The 19,043-nt window shown below is 44.0% G+C and overlaps 1 protein-coding gene across 11 annotated transcripts in view; it reads left to right on the top strand.

The window, feature by feature from the left end:
- Positions 1 to 11,903, top strand: part of PARP6 (poly(ADP-ribose) polymerase family member 6) — a 31,748-nt gene extending 19,845 nt beyond the window's left edge. For 4 of the 11 annotated variants that reach the window (XM_009210541.4, XM_017960753.3, XM_009210540.3 and 1 more), the window contains 8 exons: positions 1,857 to 1,905; positions 2,155 to 2,267; positions 3,014 to 3,086; positions 3,796 to 3,865; positions 10,400 to 10,479; positions 10,863 to 10,926; positions 11,098 to 11,182; positions 11,528 to 11,903. In XM_009210541.4, coding sequence (XP_009208805.1) covers positions 1,857 to 1,905; positions 2,155 to 2,267; positions 3,014 to 3,086; positions 3,796 to 3,865; positions 10,400 to 10,479; positions 10,863 to 10,926; positions 11,098 to 11,182; positions 11,528 to 11,630 — 637 coding nt within the window. In that variant the 3' untranslated portion in view covers positions 11,631 to 11,903. The remainder of the gene's footprint in view (positions 1 to 1,856; positions 1,906 to 2,154; positions 2,268 to 3,013; positions 3,087 to 3,795; positions 3,866 to 10,399; positions 10,480 to 10,862; positions 10,927 to 11,097; positions 11,183 to 11,527) is intronic. The other 7 variants (XM_003901146.5, XM_017960755.3, XM_017960754.2 and 4 more) reach the window with 3 other exon arrangements.
- The last annotated feature ends 7,140 nt before the right edge of the window (positions 11,904 to 19,043 follow it).

Genomic DNA, 19,043 nt, shown 5'->3' on the forward strand with positions numbered 1-19,043 from the left:
GTAGCCTTGCCCTTCAGTGCTCAAGTGATCACCTCAGCCTCCCCAGTAGCTGGGACCACAGGCATGGGCCACCACACCCAGCTAATTTTTTTTTTTTTAATAGAGATGGAGTCTCCCTATGTTGCCCAAGCCAGTCTTGAACTCTTGGGCTCAAGTGATCCTCCCGATTAACTTCCCAAAGTAGCTGGGATTACGGCCATGAGCCACGATGTGCTGCTAACATGATTTTTCAAGTTCTATTTAGGTGTTCCATGTTTCGCAATAGGTTTTGTTGTTTGTTTTCCTTTTTGGTTTGTTAATTTATTTTTTAAATTGACATATAGAAATTATAGGGCCGGGCGCGGTGGCTCACACCTGTGATCCCAACACTTTGGGAGGCCAAGGCGGGCAGATCACCTGAGGTTGGAAGTTCGAGACCAACCTGACCAAGATGGAGAAACCCCGTCTACTAAAAATACAAAATTAGCCGGGCATGGCGGCCCATGCCTGTAGTCCCAGCTACTCGGGAGGCTGAGACAGGAGAATTGCTTGAACCCGGGAGGCGGAGGTTGCTGTGAGCTGAGATTGTGTCATTACACTCCAGCCTGGGCAACAAAAGCGAAACTCCATCTCAAAAAAAAAAAAAAAAAAGAAAATTACATATATTGTGTATAACATGTTTTGAAATATGTATACATTGCAAAGTGGTTCAGTAGAGCTAATAAGCATATGCATTATCTCACATATGTATTTTTTGTGATGAGAACACTTAAAATCTACTACCACAGTGATTTTCAAGAATATGACACATTGTTACTAACTATAGTCGCCATCAGTAGGTTTTTGTGTCCTTTGCATGTAGGAATTAACACTGTTAATTTCAACTAAGTTTTCTATGCATCCAGAGAGGTCTGTCTCCTCCTGCTATCCCCTTGCCCTGGGTCTCTGGGCCTCCTTGATGATATAGAATGTCCAGAGCCTTGAGGCACTATTGCTGTGCTCTTCTCCTATCGAAGATTTTGATGGTCCCTGCTGCCTTCCCTTCCTGATCTTGATTTCTGTTGTTTTCCTGACATAGCTTTCCCTTTCTAGTTTGCCTTCCTCTTCCTAATCAGCCTTCAGTACTTCCTCAGTGCAACAGCTTTCGCCCTCTTAGCCTGAGGAATAACTAGGCATAGACCATCTGGGGTGGCATCACAAGTACATAGATGAGGCACAAAAAACAAAGACAACAACAAACTGTATCCACCTGGGAGATAGCGCTCTCTTGCTGAGCCCTCTATGTTTTATGTCTGTTCTCTTCTGTCTTCTGTGTTCAGCCTGTATAGAGCTTAGTTTTCCTTGACTCCTAAAGAAGTTCATTCTAGTTTGTTCTGTTTCTTTTTCCAGCCTAGGCAGTAACTTTTTCTCCATATCTCCCCATTCCTGAGAGCTTTCAGGTTTTCTCTTGAGCTCAGGAAGGATGGCTGAATCTGAGTCTAAATCCTGGGTATAAGTTGTCACCATTCTAATTCAGACCTCTTCTTTCTGTTTTTTCTTTTCTTTTTTTGTAGGTGACCTCTGTGCTCTTTCTTTTGTTCTACCCTTTTTACTCTCTACTTGTAGAAGCCCTCCTCCCACCCCTTTATTTTTTTCATCCATTGTTTAACTCCCCAATAATTAGCTCGTGTCTAGTTAGTAGCTTCCTTTTTACTTTTTTATTCACAAGCATTATCACCCACAGGAATATCTAGATAGTGACCTTGACATTTCACACAATTTGGACAGCCCAGGAGTCCTTATTCTCCGGAGGGCAGAGGAAGACTACTTGTTCAGGAAGGATAGCTTAAGTACATAATTATTCTATCCTTTTTATTTTTTTCTCTGTTTCTTCCCAGGATCATCTCTAGCAACAGGTCACACATTGTCAAACTACCTCTCAGCAGGGTAAGTGACCATTCTCCCTCTAAATGCTTTAAATTTCTGGTGAGGGGCAGGGAGGGGCTGTAAGCCAGCTAATCATATTGGTCCTAGATCTGCCTACTTTGCTCTGTCCATCAACTTAGTCTTTGGGCCTTAGCATATTTCCCTTGTGTGGGGTTAATGCAAGCCTGATTTTTTTCCCTATCCCCAACCCTTCCCTCCCTGATCTCGATTTCTGCTCTGTTTTCCTGATTCCACCCCCACCCTGGGCAGCAGCTGAAGTTCATGCACACCTCACACCAGTTCCTCCTGCTGAGCAGCCCTCCTGCCAAGGAGGCTCGGTTCCGGACCGCCAAGAAGCTCTATGGCAGCACCTTTGCCTTCCAGTGAGGAGGCTGGGGGCTGGGCAGTGGGGGTGGTAAGGGGGCGGGGATGAGCGAGAAGGATGCCCTTGAGATATGGGTTTGTTGTTACATGTGTCCATCAACCAGTCAGCAGATACTTATTAAATGCTATTGTGGTAGGTGCTATAGACGACAGAAAGGTACATATAACGTGATCTTTATTCTCAAACTATGGTGTAGCTGAGGAAAAATGACATTTACATGTGAAAAGATGTGGCTGAAGAAATAGATTGGAGAGAATAGATCTGAAAGCTACTTTGATGGAAAAATCCACAATTTATATCTAATTGTGAGAGGAGGGAAAGAGAAAGAAAGAGAGGTATTAAAGGGAACTTATAGGGAGTGGTAGAACCGTTTTCTTAAAATAGAACATGAAGTCAGAACTGGAAGCCATATTTGGGGTCAGCGATGAATTTGTTGATTTTCAGATGAATTTATTGAATTGGAAATGTCAGGAGAATAGGCAAATGAAAATACTGAGTTGAGGATTTAGGATGGGAGTAGCTGAAGCACAGAAGAGAGGATGGGACTGGAAATAGAGACGTAGAGTTTAACCACACACATACATCTTGCGTGCCTGTGACCGTATCCATGTGTATGTCCATCACTAGGTGTACCTGTCCATCTTCATGTCCTTTGTGGGTGAGAATGGGTGGGCATGGCAGTCTTGGTAGTGTTCCTGAGAACCTCATATCATAAGGAGACATGTATTCTACCCTGCCTTACAGTGGGTCCCACATTGAAAACTGGCATTCGATCCTGCGCAATGGGCTGGTCAATGCATCCTACACCAAACTGCAGGTGAGGCTGTGCCCCTTTCCCATTTATTTCTGCCCGCTCCCTTCCCTACTCAGTTTTGTGGAAGGCTGCTGTAGAGTGAGCTGTTCTTGCCTCAGTGTCCTTAAGCCTAACCTGTCTTGTGGATTTCCCTAGAGAGGAAGTTAGAACTGTGTGAATAGAGAACGTGGCTGTTGTGTTGTATTTGACCTCAGGCTGCGTTTTTTTGGTGGTTTGGAGAATGGGAATGTACCTGTAAGCAGGAATGTGGAATTGCTGATTGTAGCCACTGTGATGAATTAATATATTAGAGCTTTTCAATTTATATGGCTATTCATTCAAGGAGTAGATATGGGAGACTTGTTTCTATGCCCAGAGAGACTCCAGGGAGTGTGTATTGGCTCTCCTTCTGCCTCCCTGTTCTGTAGTTCCTCTTTTTTGGAATCTGCATATGTACCAAGGCCTGGAGACAGGAAAATGAATGCTGAGGGACTGACTCAGTGGTTCTACCATTTCCCACTCTCCAATGCATCAGTATGTGGTATTTCATAGGCAAGCGGGTTAACCTGCATCCACTTTTCAGCCAGTTGGCTTTCCGAGAATAGGTGCTTAGGGTTACTTGACTGAGAAGGTAGAAGGAGGGACAGAGGGCTGGATAAGCCTTGCAGCTGCCTAATAAATAGCCATGGGAGGGCCCAGGCTCATATTACTCATCCTGGTGTTTCCCTGCAAGCTGCATGGAGCAGCCTATGGCAAAGGCATCTACCTGAGCCCCATCTCCAGTATTTCCTTTGGATACTCAGGTAAGAAATACTCTCTGGCCACCTTGACTCTATTTACATTGCATCCATTTGTGAGTACATGATTTGTCCTGTCTGTTCCTCTGTCATTATGGATACTTGGTCTGTGTCAGCTCTCTTCCCGATCATGGATACATATTGTCTCTCCCTCTCTCTACATTTTGTTATTAGAAATTTAGATTCTTTACAAGGTGAGGCCAGTTACTGTTAAAAATGATGGTTTTATTCATAGCAGGGGCTTGGCCCTGGGAATGGGTGGAGGAATAACAGGGACATAACAAGGTTTTTTGTAGAACACATGTTTGGTATTGGCAATTATAGATTGTGTTTGTGTATACTTGTGCATGTAAATTTACATGTGAAAACATCCATAGGCCTGAAGGCTTGAGTCCTTTCCATTGGCTTATATTTCTAGAGACATTGTTCTTCTCTCTCTCAACCATCTTTTAAAATTTAAACTGTCTATAATCATACACATATTAGTCACATTGAATGCAAGATAAAGCATTTTATTCTAAAAATGAAGTCCAGATTCTAATCAGGAGATCAGTCCAGCTCAGAAAAGGAATCTGATTTAGAGTTCTCTCAGTCTTCCTGGCTCATGTCTTAGTTTCTTTTTAGTCTGCTTTTGTGCTTTTTTGATATAGTCTCTGTACAAGGTATAGCCACCATGTAGTTGCATGTTCACCACATGAAGGGGATTGTGCTAGATTCTTTATAGATTATTACTTGATATCCTCTAGTAATTTGTAACTGTTACAAAGATCAGAAAATGTAGTGCCATCAGGAGGCTGAGGCAGGAGAATCGCTTGAACCCGGGAGGCGGAGGTTGCAGTGAGCTGAGATCACGCCACTGCACACCAGCCTGGTTGACAGAGGGAGACCCCATCGCAAAAGAAAAAAGAAAGTGCCAAAATCAGAGGCCTAAAAACATCTCTAACAACAGAATAAACCAAACAAAATAGAAGAAAGGAGATAATACAGGTAAGAACTAATACCTGTGAAATAAAAATAGGTACAATAGATAGTACCAAAGAAGTCCAAAGATGATTTCAAAGAACTAACCGAACAGATAAACCCTGGTTAGATAAGAAGAAAAAGGACACAATTAAATAATATAATGACCAAGAAAAGCAGTACAACTGTAGATACAGCAGAATTTAAAAAGGTAATAAAGTGGGGCACGGTGTCTCACGCCTGTAATCCCAGTACTTTGGGAGGCTGACGTGGGCAGATCACTTGAGATCAGGAGTTCAAGACCAGCCTGGCCAACATGGTGAAATCCTGTCTCTACTAAAAATACAAAAATTAGCCAGGCCTGGTGGCATGGACCTATAATATAATCCCAGCTACTCGAGAGGCTGAGGCAGGAGAATCGCTTGAACCCAGGAGGCAGGCTGCAGTCGGCCAAGATCAAACCAGTACACTCCAGCCTAGGCAACGACGCAAGACTGCCTAAAAAAATAAATAAAAAGGTAATAAGAGAGTTCTCTACGCTATGCTAATAATTTTAAAACTTTGATAAAATGGATAAATTCCTAGAAAAAGATAACAAATCTGACAAGAAATAGCTTGTATAGTCATAATACTATAAGAGAAATAGAAATTGTTTAAAAATTTCCACACACACAAAAAACCTCACCAAGCCCAGATAATTTTACAAATTAATTTTAAACTTTCAAGGAACAAATTATTTTAGTTTTATCCAAAGTCTTCCAGAGAATAGAAAAAATGGAATTACAAATCATAAAAGATTGGTGAATTTGACTATATTAAAATTAAAAACTTCTGGCCGGGCACAGTGGCTCACATATGGAATCCCAACACTTTGAGAGGCTGACGTGGGAGGATTGCTTGACCTCAGGAGTTCAAGACCAGCCTGGGCAACATGGCAATACCCCATCTCTGCAAAAAATAAAAATAACCAGGTCTGGCGGCACGTGCCTGTAAGTTCTAGCTAGTCAGGAGGCTGAGGAAGGAAGATCACTGAGCCCAGGAGGTTGAGGCTGCGGTGAGCCATGATCATGCCACTGCACTCTAGCTTGGGCAGTAGAGTGAGACCCTGTCTCAAAAAAGAAAAAAATTTAAAACTTTACATTCTTTAGAAGACACCCTAAAGAAAGTGAAAAGACAGGCTACAAACTGACAGAAGACATTTGCAACACATATAACCACAAAAGATTAGTAATAAAAATGTATTTTTTGGCTGGGCACGGTGGTTCACGCCTGTAATCCCAGCACTTTGGGAGGCCAAGATGGGCAGATCACCTGAGGTCAGGAGTCTGAGACCAGTCTGACCAACATGGAGAAACCCCATCTATAATAAAAATACAAAAAAAAAAAAAAAAATTAGCCAGGCATGGTGGAGCATGCCTGTAATCCCAGCTACTTGGGAGGCTGAGGCAGGAGAATTGTTTGAACCCGGGAGGCGGAGGTTGCAGTGAGGTGAGATCGCATCGCACCATTGCACTCCAGCCTGGGTGACAGAGCAAGACTCCATCTCAAAAAAAAAAAAAAGTTCAATAAAAAGAGGAAAGTCCCAGAAGACAGAGTGAGACTGTGATGCCTTTTTTATATTGTTCAAAAGCAAACAAAATAAACATTGTTTAGGCATATATATGTGTATTTTGTGTGTGTGTGTGTGAAAACTAAAGGAAAAAAAAACAATAACTCAAATTGCAGGATAGTGATTACCTCCAAAGGGAGGCAGATAGTTAAATGTAGGTCACTGGTAATGTTTTAGATTTAGAATTTAGTTCTTTGATTGGGTCTCTGGGTATTCATTGTCTTATTAAAAAATAATAATGAGGCCGGGCATGGTGGCTTACCCCTGTAATCCCAGCACTTGGGGAGGCCAAGGCAGGCAGATCACAAGGTCAGGAGTTTGAGACCAGCCTGACCAACATGGTGAAACCCTGTCTCTACTAAAAATACAAAAATTAGCTGGGCGTGGTGGCACACACCTGTAGTCCAAGCTACTTGGGAGGCTGAGGCAGAAGAATCACTTGAACCTGGGAGGCGGAGGTTGCAGTGAGCTGAGATCGTGCCACTGCACTCCAGCCTGGGCGACAGAGCAAGACTGCGTCTCAAAAAAACAAAACCAATAATGTGTCATGAAACAAAGATTATGATTAATCCACATAGGGCAGGTGACCAACACATATTTATTGAATATGTGAGTGAATCTTACTCTCTGTGCCTGGCATCCAAAGTGGGGTTAGGGTTGGAATAGTCTTTTTGATTTGTCTAGATTCTTCACTTTTTATCTTTGTCTCAGCCTAAGCATCCTTCTGATTAAGTTCTTTTGTCTTTCTGAGTAGTGAGATTCTCATGGTTCTTGGTGCCCATTGAGATTCTTTCCTGTTTTCTCCCTATCCCCTCCCTTTCTTTCTCTTTTCTTCCCCTGGCCTTTGTTTACTATCAAGTGCCTGAATACCTTTAGTTACCAGATGAAGTCAGAAATCTCTGTTGACCTCTTTCTTCATCACTTAACCGATTACATAAAGATATCATAGATACCTTTCATCTCCCTCTCTCAAAGGGTAATTGATTATAGATACAAAATACAATAGAATTTTACTATTGGAGTTATAGATCATCTAATTTAATCCCTTATTACTTTACAGATAAGAAAGCTGATATACAGAAAAATTAAATGGTTTTCTCATGGTTACATAGCTATGAGTAGCAGAGATAGGGCTGCAATCCAGGTCTCCTAATTTCTAGGCCATTGTTGTTATCACTATATGATACGGTTTGGCTGTGTCTCCACCCAGATCTCATCTTGAATTCCCATGTGTTGTGGAAGGGACCCAGTGGGAGGTAATTGAATCATGGGGGCAGGTTTTTTTTTTAGATGGAGTCTCACTCTGTCGCCCAGGTTGGAGTGCAGTGGTGTGGTCTCAGCTCACTGCAAGCTCCACCTCCTGGGTTCACGCCATTCTCCTGCCTCAGGCTCCCGAGTAACTGGGACTACAGGTGCCCACCACCACGCCTGGCTGATTTTTTTTTGTATTTTTAGTAGAGACAGGGTTTCACTGTGCTAGCCAGGATGGTCTTGATCTCCTGACCTCATGATCTGCCTGCCTTGGCCTCCTGAAGTGCTGGGATTACAAGCATGAGCCACTGCGCCCGGCCCATGGGGGCAGGTTTTTCCAGTGCTGTTCTTGTAATAGTGAATAAGTCTCATGAGATCTGATAGTTCTATAAGGGGGAGTTTTGCTGCACAAGCTCTCTCTTTGGCTGCCACCATCCATTTAAGATGTGACTTGCTCCTCCTTGCCTTCCACCATGATTGTGAGGTCTCCCGAGCCATGTGGAACTGTAAGTCCATTAAACCCTTTTTTCTATATAAATTAGCAAGTCCTGGGTATGTCTTCATCAGCAGTGTGAAAATGGACTAATACATTATTTTAGACTGAAAGAGTAGGCCTTGCTTGAATGACGGGTCTCTGAGGGCCCTATAGATATGTGAGTATGTATAATGGGATGTTTGGGGAAATGTGTGCAAATGTTCCACTTACTGTAGTTACTCCAGCATTTGACCAGCTGTCTTGTATGTTTTCTTCTACGCTATTCTGCTCTGGTTTTCTGTTTTTTCTTTCTCACACTATCTTTAGTCTAATGGCATTGGGTGCCCTCTGGAAGTGGGGGTTGGTGTAAATAGTGTTCATATATCTAGTAGAGGTTCCAGTGACTTGGCTATAAAGTTCAGGTTGAAATAGGGGACAGTGAAAAAGGAGGTGATATACTCCATCTGTTTGTTTAGTCTTGTTTAGGGACTTCTGATAAGTGCATAATCTGGACACAAAACATCTAGGGATTATTCTAGCCACCATGATCTCAGGGTCTGGGCTCAGGAAATGGACAATCATTGGATCAGTATGGAAAGGACAGTGTACAACAGGATTGAGGTGGGACAAGATTTGGGTTCTATCATAAGGGCCATCTTTAAGACCTTCCAGAGGAATCAGATTGTTCTTTATTATCTTCTTATCTGCCTCCTCTGGAGTATAACCTGAATGGGAATTTTACTTCTTGTCACTGACATACCCAATTTGAGAGAAGGTCATGGTATTTGGATGGAGAGCTGAATCTAGTTAAGGCTAATGGGGAAGGTGAAAACAAAGGGGTTATGAGTATCTGTCCTGTAAAAGGAAGAAATTGGCAATTCAAGCCTTGAGGCTCTTGGTGTCCTGAGTTTTGTTCTGGCCCTACCTAAATCTGTCCTGAGACTTGAATGTGAATGCATGATGAATTGACAGCCTGAGCAGTGAAGAATGTCAGTTCAACAGCTGTCACTCTATTTCTACACCATGGGTATCAGAAAACCAAGAACTAATCAGAGTAGAATTAATAATAATAGAAAGTTCCAGGGTAGAGTGATCAGAGTGCTTATGACCTATAATGATAGCATCATCTCCATCTTCATCTCTCTTCCTGGTGCACACACACACAGGCACCTATGTCCACACATGCATACACACTTTTATCCCTATCTGTGGTAAGATTGGGCCTATGATAAAGCTGAGTACAGAGACTTAACGTCCTATCCTCAAATCAAAAAAAGTGAGGAGTGGGAGCACACAAGCACATTTTCATATCTAAATAAGAAAAGTCGAAGTTAAGTCTATAAATGTTATAAACAGGGGTAAGGAAGGTAGAGAGTTTATGGATTCAGATAATGTGGAAACTAGAAGAAATGGGCACTTCTTTCTCAAGCCTAGGAAAACTTTTTGAAGTAAGATTCTTCAAGGTAGTTGCCATTGTGATTTCCTGTACAAAATTATTCATCACTTAACTGCTGATGAGTGCTTTTCTCTTGAATTACTGGTCAGATTTTTAATGTAACTTTGAGACTAGAGCAAATCTGACTTGCTCTGCTCGCTTCCTTTCCATTCATTTCACTCATCCAGGCACTTGACACCAAGGTATTGATGTCCCACTCTCCTGGGCCCCTCATTCCTGGATGATTTCATGTGCTACTCCCCTATCTTAGAACCCTGCAGTGGTTCCCTAATGTTCTGAGGATAGACTTTAGTTGCCTTAACATGGCCTGCAAAGCCTGCTTGATCTGATCCTAGCTTGCCTCTTCTACATCATTTCTCACCACTCCTGTGCAATTGACTATTCTTTATGTGACTAACACGCACTATCTTATCTTTCCTTCAGGCCTTCTGTATCCTGTTACTTCTGCCCAGATACTTCCTCCCTGTTTATTTAACTCTTCCTGATCCTGCAGTTCTTAGTCTAGCTGCCACCACATGACTTCTTTAAACCCTTAGGCTAGGCTAGTTGCCCTCCTCTGGGCTCACACCATGCTCTATAATCTGCATCACAGCCCCTTATCATACCGTGTTGTAATGACTTGTTCTTGCCTGTAATTTCCAGCAGACTAAATTCTGCGGGGGAAAATACCTTGTTTGTTTTATTTTCTGCTGTTTTGATGAGCATCTAGCTCAGTGCTGGGATGAGCATCTAGCTCAGGCCCTTTAGTAAATTTTTGATAAATGAACTGGGTGTATTGTTCTGTGACAGGAATGGGAAAAGGACAGCACAGGATGCCCTCCAAGGATGAGCTGGTCCAGAGATATAACAGGATGAATACCATCCCCCAGGTATTGGAACTGTTCTAATGAGGCAGGACCTTTTCCTGGGGCTAATTTAGGCTCCAGAGCTGGACAGGGAAACAGTGGGGTGAGAATGGGTTGGGAAGTGATTTGAAGATCATTGAAAGGAATCAGGTATGTTCTAAAGTGAACACATGTCTGGAGTCATATGTAGCCGAAGTCATGAGTATAAAAGCAGAGGCTGAGTTTAGATGAAAATGTAAAGATGGAAGCTGTCACCCTATCCAGACTGATTATGGGAAAGCAGAATTTTGGCGGGGTTGCTGGGAGCCCAGGATATCTCTGATCCCCACTTCCAGTCATCAGCTAACTAGCCTCTCTAGGGAAAGCTGTACCCTGGCTTTGGTCTCCTTTGCCTCCTTCTCTTCCAGACCCGATCCATTCAGTCAAGGTTCCTGCAGAGTCGGAATCTAAACTGTATAGCACTTTGTGAAGGTAGGTAGCTTGCCCATGTCCTATTTTTCTGGGTCTCTAACCTTTGTTTCTGATGTAATTTTGGCACATGATCTGGCCAAGAGTGATGTTAAAGCGGTATGGCTTCCTTCTCTTACCTGGACTCCATGCCTTAAGCATTGTATCTATGATTTCTGGCCCTCTTTCTCCCAGTGATTACATCTAAGGACCTCCAGAAGCATGGGAACATCTGGGTGTGCCCTGTATCCGACCATGTCTGCACAAGGTTCTTCTTTGTGTAAGTCTCAGAGGGACTCTGGGGATTCCTCGAGGAGTGAGGTTGGGGGTGTAATGGTGTGTGGTTACTGGGAAAAGTGTATTTCTGTTATTTGAGACATCTCCTTGGCTAGCTGAGTGGAGCTGGCACTGGGACTTTACCACTGGAGGATGGGAATGGGTATAGATTGTTGGGATCTATCTAGAGGAAACCAGATAAGCTGAATCTCTTCCACTATGAAGAGTAGTGAGAAAGGGCTTTGACTTCTGGGATGGGATGGCCATACCTTCAAATACAGTGCCACTGATTGATGTTATTCTGGTATTGTTCTCCCTCTTATGCTCACACTTGCCCTATCTTTGGCAGATATGAGGATGGTCAGGTGGGCGATGCCAACATTAATACTCAGGACCCCAAGATACAGAAGGAAATCATGCGTGTGATCGGAACTCAGGTTTACACAAACTGAGGGGGCCCCAGCCCTCGTACCACCCCTGTTACCCCAGGATCCATCTGCCCTTATAAAAGTGTTCAGGTACAGCAACTGAGGCTGCCCTGAGGAATCAAGGGGCCATTACCAAGGGGCAGGAAAAGGATATGTAAGAGGTGGCCTCCATGGTGGAGCTTGACCAAGAACTACTCCACATTTGGATGGCCCAGACTGGCTTCAACCCCTGACTTTCCCTTTGACTTCACCCTGTTTGTAAATAAAACAATAAAATGGAAGGTGCTGTGGACTGGATATGATCACTGTGGTCTGACTAGCTTTGGAGCAGCACCTGCCCCAAGCCCTCACAAGGGGCAGGGGGGTGGGGAGAATGGAATATCCTGTGGGTTGGGACTGTTTATGTTGCATGGTATCAAAGTTGTGTCCATTTATTGTAGTATACTACAGATCTGTCAGCTTTTTGATCAGTGTATTAAAGGGAAACTTACCAGTTGTGCAGATGAAACAAACCGAGAATATGGAATACCGATAATGACTATTAGTCAAAATTTAAAAGGGCCATTGAGGCCAGAGCAGCTAAGATTTACTGCCTTTAGGGCCTATTGCTTTCTGCACAAACCTGCCCAGTCTCCCTTGCTCTATATCTCAGGAACTGAGCCCCTACTCTCTTTCTCCTCCAACCTATTTCTTTGGGGTAAGTGAGGTTAGGGGAGAACTGGTGGGAGCAGGAAGTGGGGTTTATCTCTCAGTCGAAATCTATAAAGACATCCTAAGGGAATGCAGCTTCACTTAATGAAACAACCCAATTTCGCCAAGGTTAGCAAGGTGGTAAAGGAAGGCAGCTCTTTCTAGGAAACCTCATTGTTTTAGTGAATTTTTTCTTCTCCCTGTTGAAATTCCCATTTCAGCATTTTGCTGTCCTTTTCAGGCTGTGCTTCATGTACCCCAAATCCTTAGTTATAAGCATAGATGGCTGAGTCGGACATTTCCAAATATTTTATGAAATTTTTTTTTTTTTTTTTTTTTTTTGAGACACGGTCTTACTCTGTTGCCTTGACCTACCAAGCTCAGGTGATCCTCCCACCTCAGCCTCCCAAGTAGCTGGGACCACAGGCAGGTGCCACCACGCATGGATAATTTCCATACTCTTTGGAGAGATGGCATTTCACCATGTTGCCCAGGCTGGTCTCCAACTCCTGGGCTCAAGCCATCTGCCTCTGTCGGCCTCTCAAAGTGCTGGGATTACAGACTTTATGAAATACTAATGAAGAAAAACAGGTGCGGTGATTCTCGTCTGTAATCCCAGCACTTTGGGAGGCCGAGGAGGGTGGATCACGAGGTCAGGAGATCGAGACCATCCTGGCTAACTATAAGATGTGAAACCCGATCTCTACTAAAAATACAAAAGTTAGCTGGGCGTGATGGTCCAGCCTCCAGCTACTTGGGAGGCTGAGGCAGGAGAATGGCCTGAACCTGGGAGGCAGAGCTTGCAGTGAGCGGAGATCGCACCACTGCACTGCAGCCTAGGTGACAGAGCAAGACTCCATCTCAAAAAAAAAAACCAAAAAAAAAAAAAAGAAAAACAGGAATATAAGCACAGAGAATACAAAAAGCATTAACTAAGCCTGGCATTTCAAGGATAGGGTTTTCTTAATCTGTTGTAGCTTAATTTACAAAGCCCACTCTAGACTACCTGTTGTCTTTTGTTACGTTCACCGTACTTTAGAGGTACCTTCTTGCCTGGGTACCTTACCCTGGTTTTTAGTTCTGACCTGCTTTAACATGCAAGTACCATTCTTAAGGTCCATCCCTCTAGAAGCTGTTTCTTAAACTTTGCTCATGCTTGATCAACACTAATACGTTCTAATTTACAAGTCTCCTAAGCCCTCTTCTCCTGTTCTGATTTCAGGTCTAGGAAATAACATCTTCACCAAGTAAATGACCTCATCAGTGAGCCCACTCTAACTGAAATACCTGCCTCCTGAGAGGACTTTGTGCCCATCTCTGTAGTAGTAGAGATAGCTGACATTTTCTTTAGTTTTTACTAAGAAGGTGCTGACATTATGCTGAGCACTTTAATAATTTGTTAACACTTTGGATTACTTACTGTGTGCTCGGTATTAAAAGTTTTCTTTTCTTTTTTTTTTTTTTTTTTTTGAGATGGAGCTTCACTCTTTTTGTCCAGGCTGGAGTGCAGTGGTGCCATCTCAGCTCACTACAACCTCCGCCTCCCCTGTTCAAGTGATTCTCCTTCCTTAGCCTCCTGAGTAACCGGAATTACAGGCATGCACCACCACGTCCAGCTAATTTTTTGTATTTTTGGTAGAGACGGGGTTTCACCATGTTGGTCAGGCTGGTCTCGAACTCCTGACCTCAGGTGATCCACCTGCCTTGGCCTCCCAAAGTGCTGAGATTACAGGGGTGAGCCACCGCGCCCAGCCAATATTGTAAGTTTTCTACATATATTGAGTCGTAATTCTCAGAACAAGCCTGTGAAGTAGGTGTGATTATTCCTATTTTGTAGATGAGAAAGCAGAGACACAGAGCATAAGTAACTTATGTTCCACAGCTAGTGACAGGCTGCCTGACTCCAGACTGCTGTTCTGGTTCTATGCTGTAAAGTGTTCAAACTTTACAAATATTTTTTCATTTAATCCTGACCACAAAGCTGGAAGATAGGTTTTCTTTAGAGATCTTAAATAATGTATCTAAGGCCCCACAGCTGGTTAGTGGCAATGTTAAGTTTTGCTTTTTGGTTTTTTATGAGACTTGGTCTCAGTCTCACCCAGGCTGGAGTGCAGTGGTGTGATCATAGCTCATGCAACTTTGAACTCCTGAGTTCAAGTGATCCTCCTGCCTCAGCCTCTCAAGTAACTATTACTACAGGCATGTGCCACTGTGCCTGGCTAATTTTAAAAAAATTTTTGTAGAAATGGGATCTTGCTATGTTGCCCAGACTGGTCTTGAACCGCTAGCCTCAAGCAGTCCTCTCAAAGTGCTGGGATTACAGGCATGAGCTACCGTGCGCAACCAGTGCTGTTTTTAAATAGATCTGCCCAACTCCAGAACCTGAGTTCTTTTAACCACTCTGTTATCCTAGACCTTCTCCAGGTGTTCTCACTGATGTTCTAGCAACTGAACTTTGGTGTGTGGCTACTCAAATGGTATAACAACATTTCTGTTCAATTTCAAAGATTGTTAATAGATTTTTCTCAGTTGTAAACATTTCTTACAGTTTCTCTGTATCACTGACATCCAATATAGCAGTACTAGCAAATGATGGAATGAGAAGGAACAGATGGTGTATATTACCAGAAAAACTCCAATAGCTGAGCTAGCCTATGGGTGTCACTTAACAAAAAAAAAGCATCTGTCTAATAATCTTTTTATGCCAATAAAATTGTAATAAAATTAAATACATCATTTCATAGTACCACAGAAAAGCAATAGGACTTTTTGGATCTAAGAAGTTTAGAAGCTACAGATGATAATATCTTAATGTATATGAGGTAAAACAAATATAATTAAAACCCCACAAATACAAGAATGCCTTCATTGTAGGGAAACTTGGGTGGGACCCTGAGTTTCTGGAGAGGAATCCTCCCACAGCCTGGAGGGGGAATTGAGGTAAAGTTGCCCCTTTTCTCTGCCCAGGCCTGGTTCTTCTGGAAGTGGGGAAGCTGGAGCCTGTGAAACCCAGGTGTGAGCAAGGCATTATCCTTCACAGGGCCAAGCCTATTGCAAATACCATAAATACAGGTTGACGGGGTCTACCTTTCACATAGTCCTCAGCTCAAGCAGTCTCACTTCATAGACCTGGACATGCTTGGTTAGGACTAGGGTCAGGAAAAGAACTATTTTCTTCATTAGTTCCAGGTACAGAGTAGATGGCTATTTTTTTTATTTTTGTGGGTACATAAATAGGTATATATATTTATGGGTTACTTGAGTTATTTTGATACAGGTATGGAATGCACAAATCACATCAGGGTAAGTGGGATATCCATCACCTCAAACATTTATCTGATTCTTAGGTTGAGAAATTACAAACCCCTGGAGTTTAACCTTCTGTTTCCCTCCTCCTGGTAATTTTCCATCAGGCAGGGTGTGACCATGACTCAGTTTGTGGTGAGGATGTGGCCATCCATTGGGGAGGAGCCTGCTCGATTCTGCCTTTCATTCTGGCTGGTGGGCAGAGGGGAGAAGAGTCTGGTGCTGAGTCATTACTGGGTTTCTTAACCGGCTTCTCACAGAATGGATTCTGAGATGGAGGTTTGAGGGATGCCACAACTTCTGGGACCAATTCAGGAGTGGTATAGAGGAAGCTCTGTGGGTCGTGTAATTCCTCTTAGAGCCCTCCTCCCCCAGGAGAAGTGGGAATAAGGTAGGCTGCAGTTCATTTGAAGATTCATTGGCTCCTTTGAACACAGGACTTGCCACAAATGCATCAGACCTCTCTTCCTCTCACAGTGAGCCAGAGATGCCACTATAAGTTAAAAATTATTTTGCTGGCCAGACACGGTGGCTCATGCCTGTAATCCCAGCACTTTGAGAGGCCAAGGTGGGCGGATCACGAGGTCAGGAGATCGAGACCATCCTGGCTAACACAGTGAAACCCTGTCTCTACTAAAAATAAAAAAAAAATTTAGCCGGGTGTGGTGGTGGGTGCCTGTAGTCCCAGCTACTCGGGAAGCTGAGGTAGGAGAATGGCGTGAACCCGGGAGACAGAGCTTGCAGTGAGCCAAGATGGCGCCACTGCACTCCAGCCTTGGCAACAGAGGGAGACTCCGTCTCAAAAAAAAAAAAAAAAAAAAAAAAAATTATTTTGTTTAGGAGAAGACCCAAAGTCTTCTCAGTCCTAGCTGTCGTTCCTGGGATAAGTGGGTCAGATTAGCTGGCAGCCAATGAGCAAGGGCAGACACAGGTGAAGAGTGGAAGTGTGTCAGGGAAAAAGCAGACTGGTGGAACTGAAGCCAGAGGACCCCTGGGGAGGGAGCCACTTGTTCAGGGCTTCACTGATGCCTTCTTATTCTAAGTGCCAAAGTACACCTAGGCAGATTACTTTTGGGGGATAGGGTCTGTTTATAGTGCCACTTGCATCTTTGGGGGCCTGAGCTCTGGCTACATTTACAGGGGAAAAAAAAGAGCACAGGGCCTCCAAGGGAGTTGCTTGGTGGATAGGATTAGATCACTCTAAGGAGGCTTTGTCCAGTGAACCCAGCGTTTCTGGGCTGGAGAAAGATTGCTGGAGGTCACACTGGCTTCCAGGGTCACCTTGGCTAAGATTATACTTCCATCAGAGTGACCAAGGACTCCTTAAGCTTCAACCCTTCCATTCTAAGCACTGATGAGGTTGCAGGAGCCTGGGGAAACCTAGATACACAGTTGCATTCAGAAAACATTCAGTATTTGTTTACTGTCCCTCCCACAGCCTCCCCCCACAACATGGCCTTCCCATACCCATCTCTATTCTAATCAATTTTCCATGCTTAGCTTGAATGTCTCCTCCATGAAGCATGCCCTTTCCACACAGACAGCCTGTTCTCTCTTTATCCCTAACTCCGAAGGCTAACTTTATCTTCCAGGATTTGTCTGGGGAAACTGATATGCCACCCTCATAGGCCTGGAGAAATTGGAGGAGTTTGAAGGAAGAGGTAGAATAGAAGTTGAGGCCAGGCGCAGTGGTTCATGCTTGTAATCCCAGCACTTTGGGAGGCTGAGACAGATGGATCACCTGAGAACAGAAGTTCAAGACCAGCCTGACCAACATGGCGAAACCCCGTCTGTGCCAAAAATAGAACAATTAGCTGGGCATGGTGGTGGGTGCATGTAATCCCAGCTACTCAGGAGGCTGAGGCAGGAGAATCACTTGAACCCGGGGAGTGGAAGTTGCAGTGAGCTGAGATCACACCATTGCACTCCAACTTGGGCAACAGAGCAAGACTCTGTCTAAAAAAAAAAAAAAAAAAAGTTCACCTGGGCTTGGTGCAGTGACCCACACCTGTAATCCCAGCACTTTTGGAGGCTGAGGCAAGCAGATCACTTGAGCCTAGGAGTTTGAGACCAGTCTGGGCAACAGTGAGACCCCATCTCTACATTTTATTTATTTAGAGATGGAGTCTCCCTCTTGTCGCCCTGCCTGGAGTGCAATGGCACAATCTCAGCTCACTGCAACCTCCGCCTTCTGGGTTCAAGTGATTCTTCTGCCTTAGCCTCCTGAGTAGCTGGGATTACAGGTGGCCGCCACCACGCCTGGCTAATTTTTTCTATTTCTAGTAGAGACGGGGTTTCGCCATGTTGTCCAGGTTGGTCTCGAACTCCTGACCTCAGTTGATCTGCCCTCCTCGGCCTCCCAAAGTGCTGGGTTTACAGGCGTGAGCCACCAAGCCTGGCCCTGGCTAATTTTTAAATTTCACGTAGAGGCTGGGCGTGGTAGGCTGCCCTGGAAATTGAATTGTCCTGAGAGAACACTGCCATTTCAGAGAGAGGCTAAGATGTCACATAATTGATGTAAGGCTTGTAATCTCACCCTCTTCATCAGGGCCAAAGCTTGTCTTTAGGCTCCAGGATTAGGCTCATTATGGTTTGTTGACACACCTACCACCCCTTCTCCAGGGACTCCAAATGATTTTAGAGAGTTAAACCATTAAACTGTAGATTCTGTGGTCAAGAATCCAAACAGAAAACATACCAATTTCCACCTATACTCACACCAAAATCCAGTGAACCTAGCAGTTTCCCCTCCCATCCTGGTCAAGTCCAGGAACACAGTGGAAGAGCTGGCTCTAGGGGAAGAACCCTGTGTCCTCCTTCAGCAACCCCAGTTTCCTGTAGTCCTGACCTGTTACTGGGTCAAAGGAGTGATGGCCCAGAGAAGGGCAAGCTTAAATTCAGGAAGACATTCTGGCTCTGGTCAGAAGGTGTTTGTGGAAAAAACCAACTCAGACTGTAGTTTTCCTCTGTTCTCACACCACCACTACAACAATCAACACAGACTTCTGTGACCAAATATGTGGGGGGTTTTCCCTCACACCAAGCAGGCAATCAGTTCTGCTGCAGGCATCATCTGGGTGTCCTCCAATTCAATTCTGGCACTGTACCTGGCGATAATGTCAGATTCCACAGGTTGAGGTCCCAGTCCCCAAGACTGCCCGTGGTTTGGACATCAGTAGTTAGTATGGGTCTCCAGAACTTCTGTCTGACCAACTTCAATTTGGGATTCCCATGATCCCCTTTTTGGGTTCAGTTAATTTGCCACAGAGGCTCACAGAACTCAGGGAAACACATTTACTGGTTTATTACAAGGGATATTATAATGAATACAGATGAAGAGATGCACAGGGCCAGGTATGGGGGAAGGAGCATGGAAGCTCCATGCCCTCCCTGGGAGTGATACCCTCCAGGAACCTCCTATCTGAAAGCCCTCCAAATCCT

Source organism: Papio anubis, chromosome 7 (genome assembly GCF_008728515.1).
Source record: "Papio anubis isolate 15944 chromosome 7, Panubis1.0, whole genome shotgun sequence".
NCBI classification, from domain to species: domain Eukaryota; kingdom Metazoa; phylum Chordata; class Mammalia; order Primates; family Cercopithecidae; genus Papio; species Papio anubis.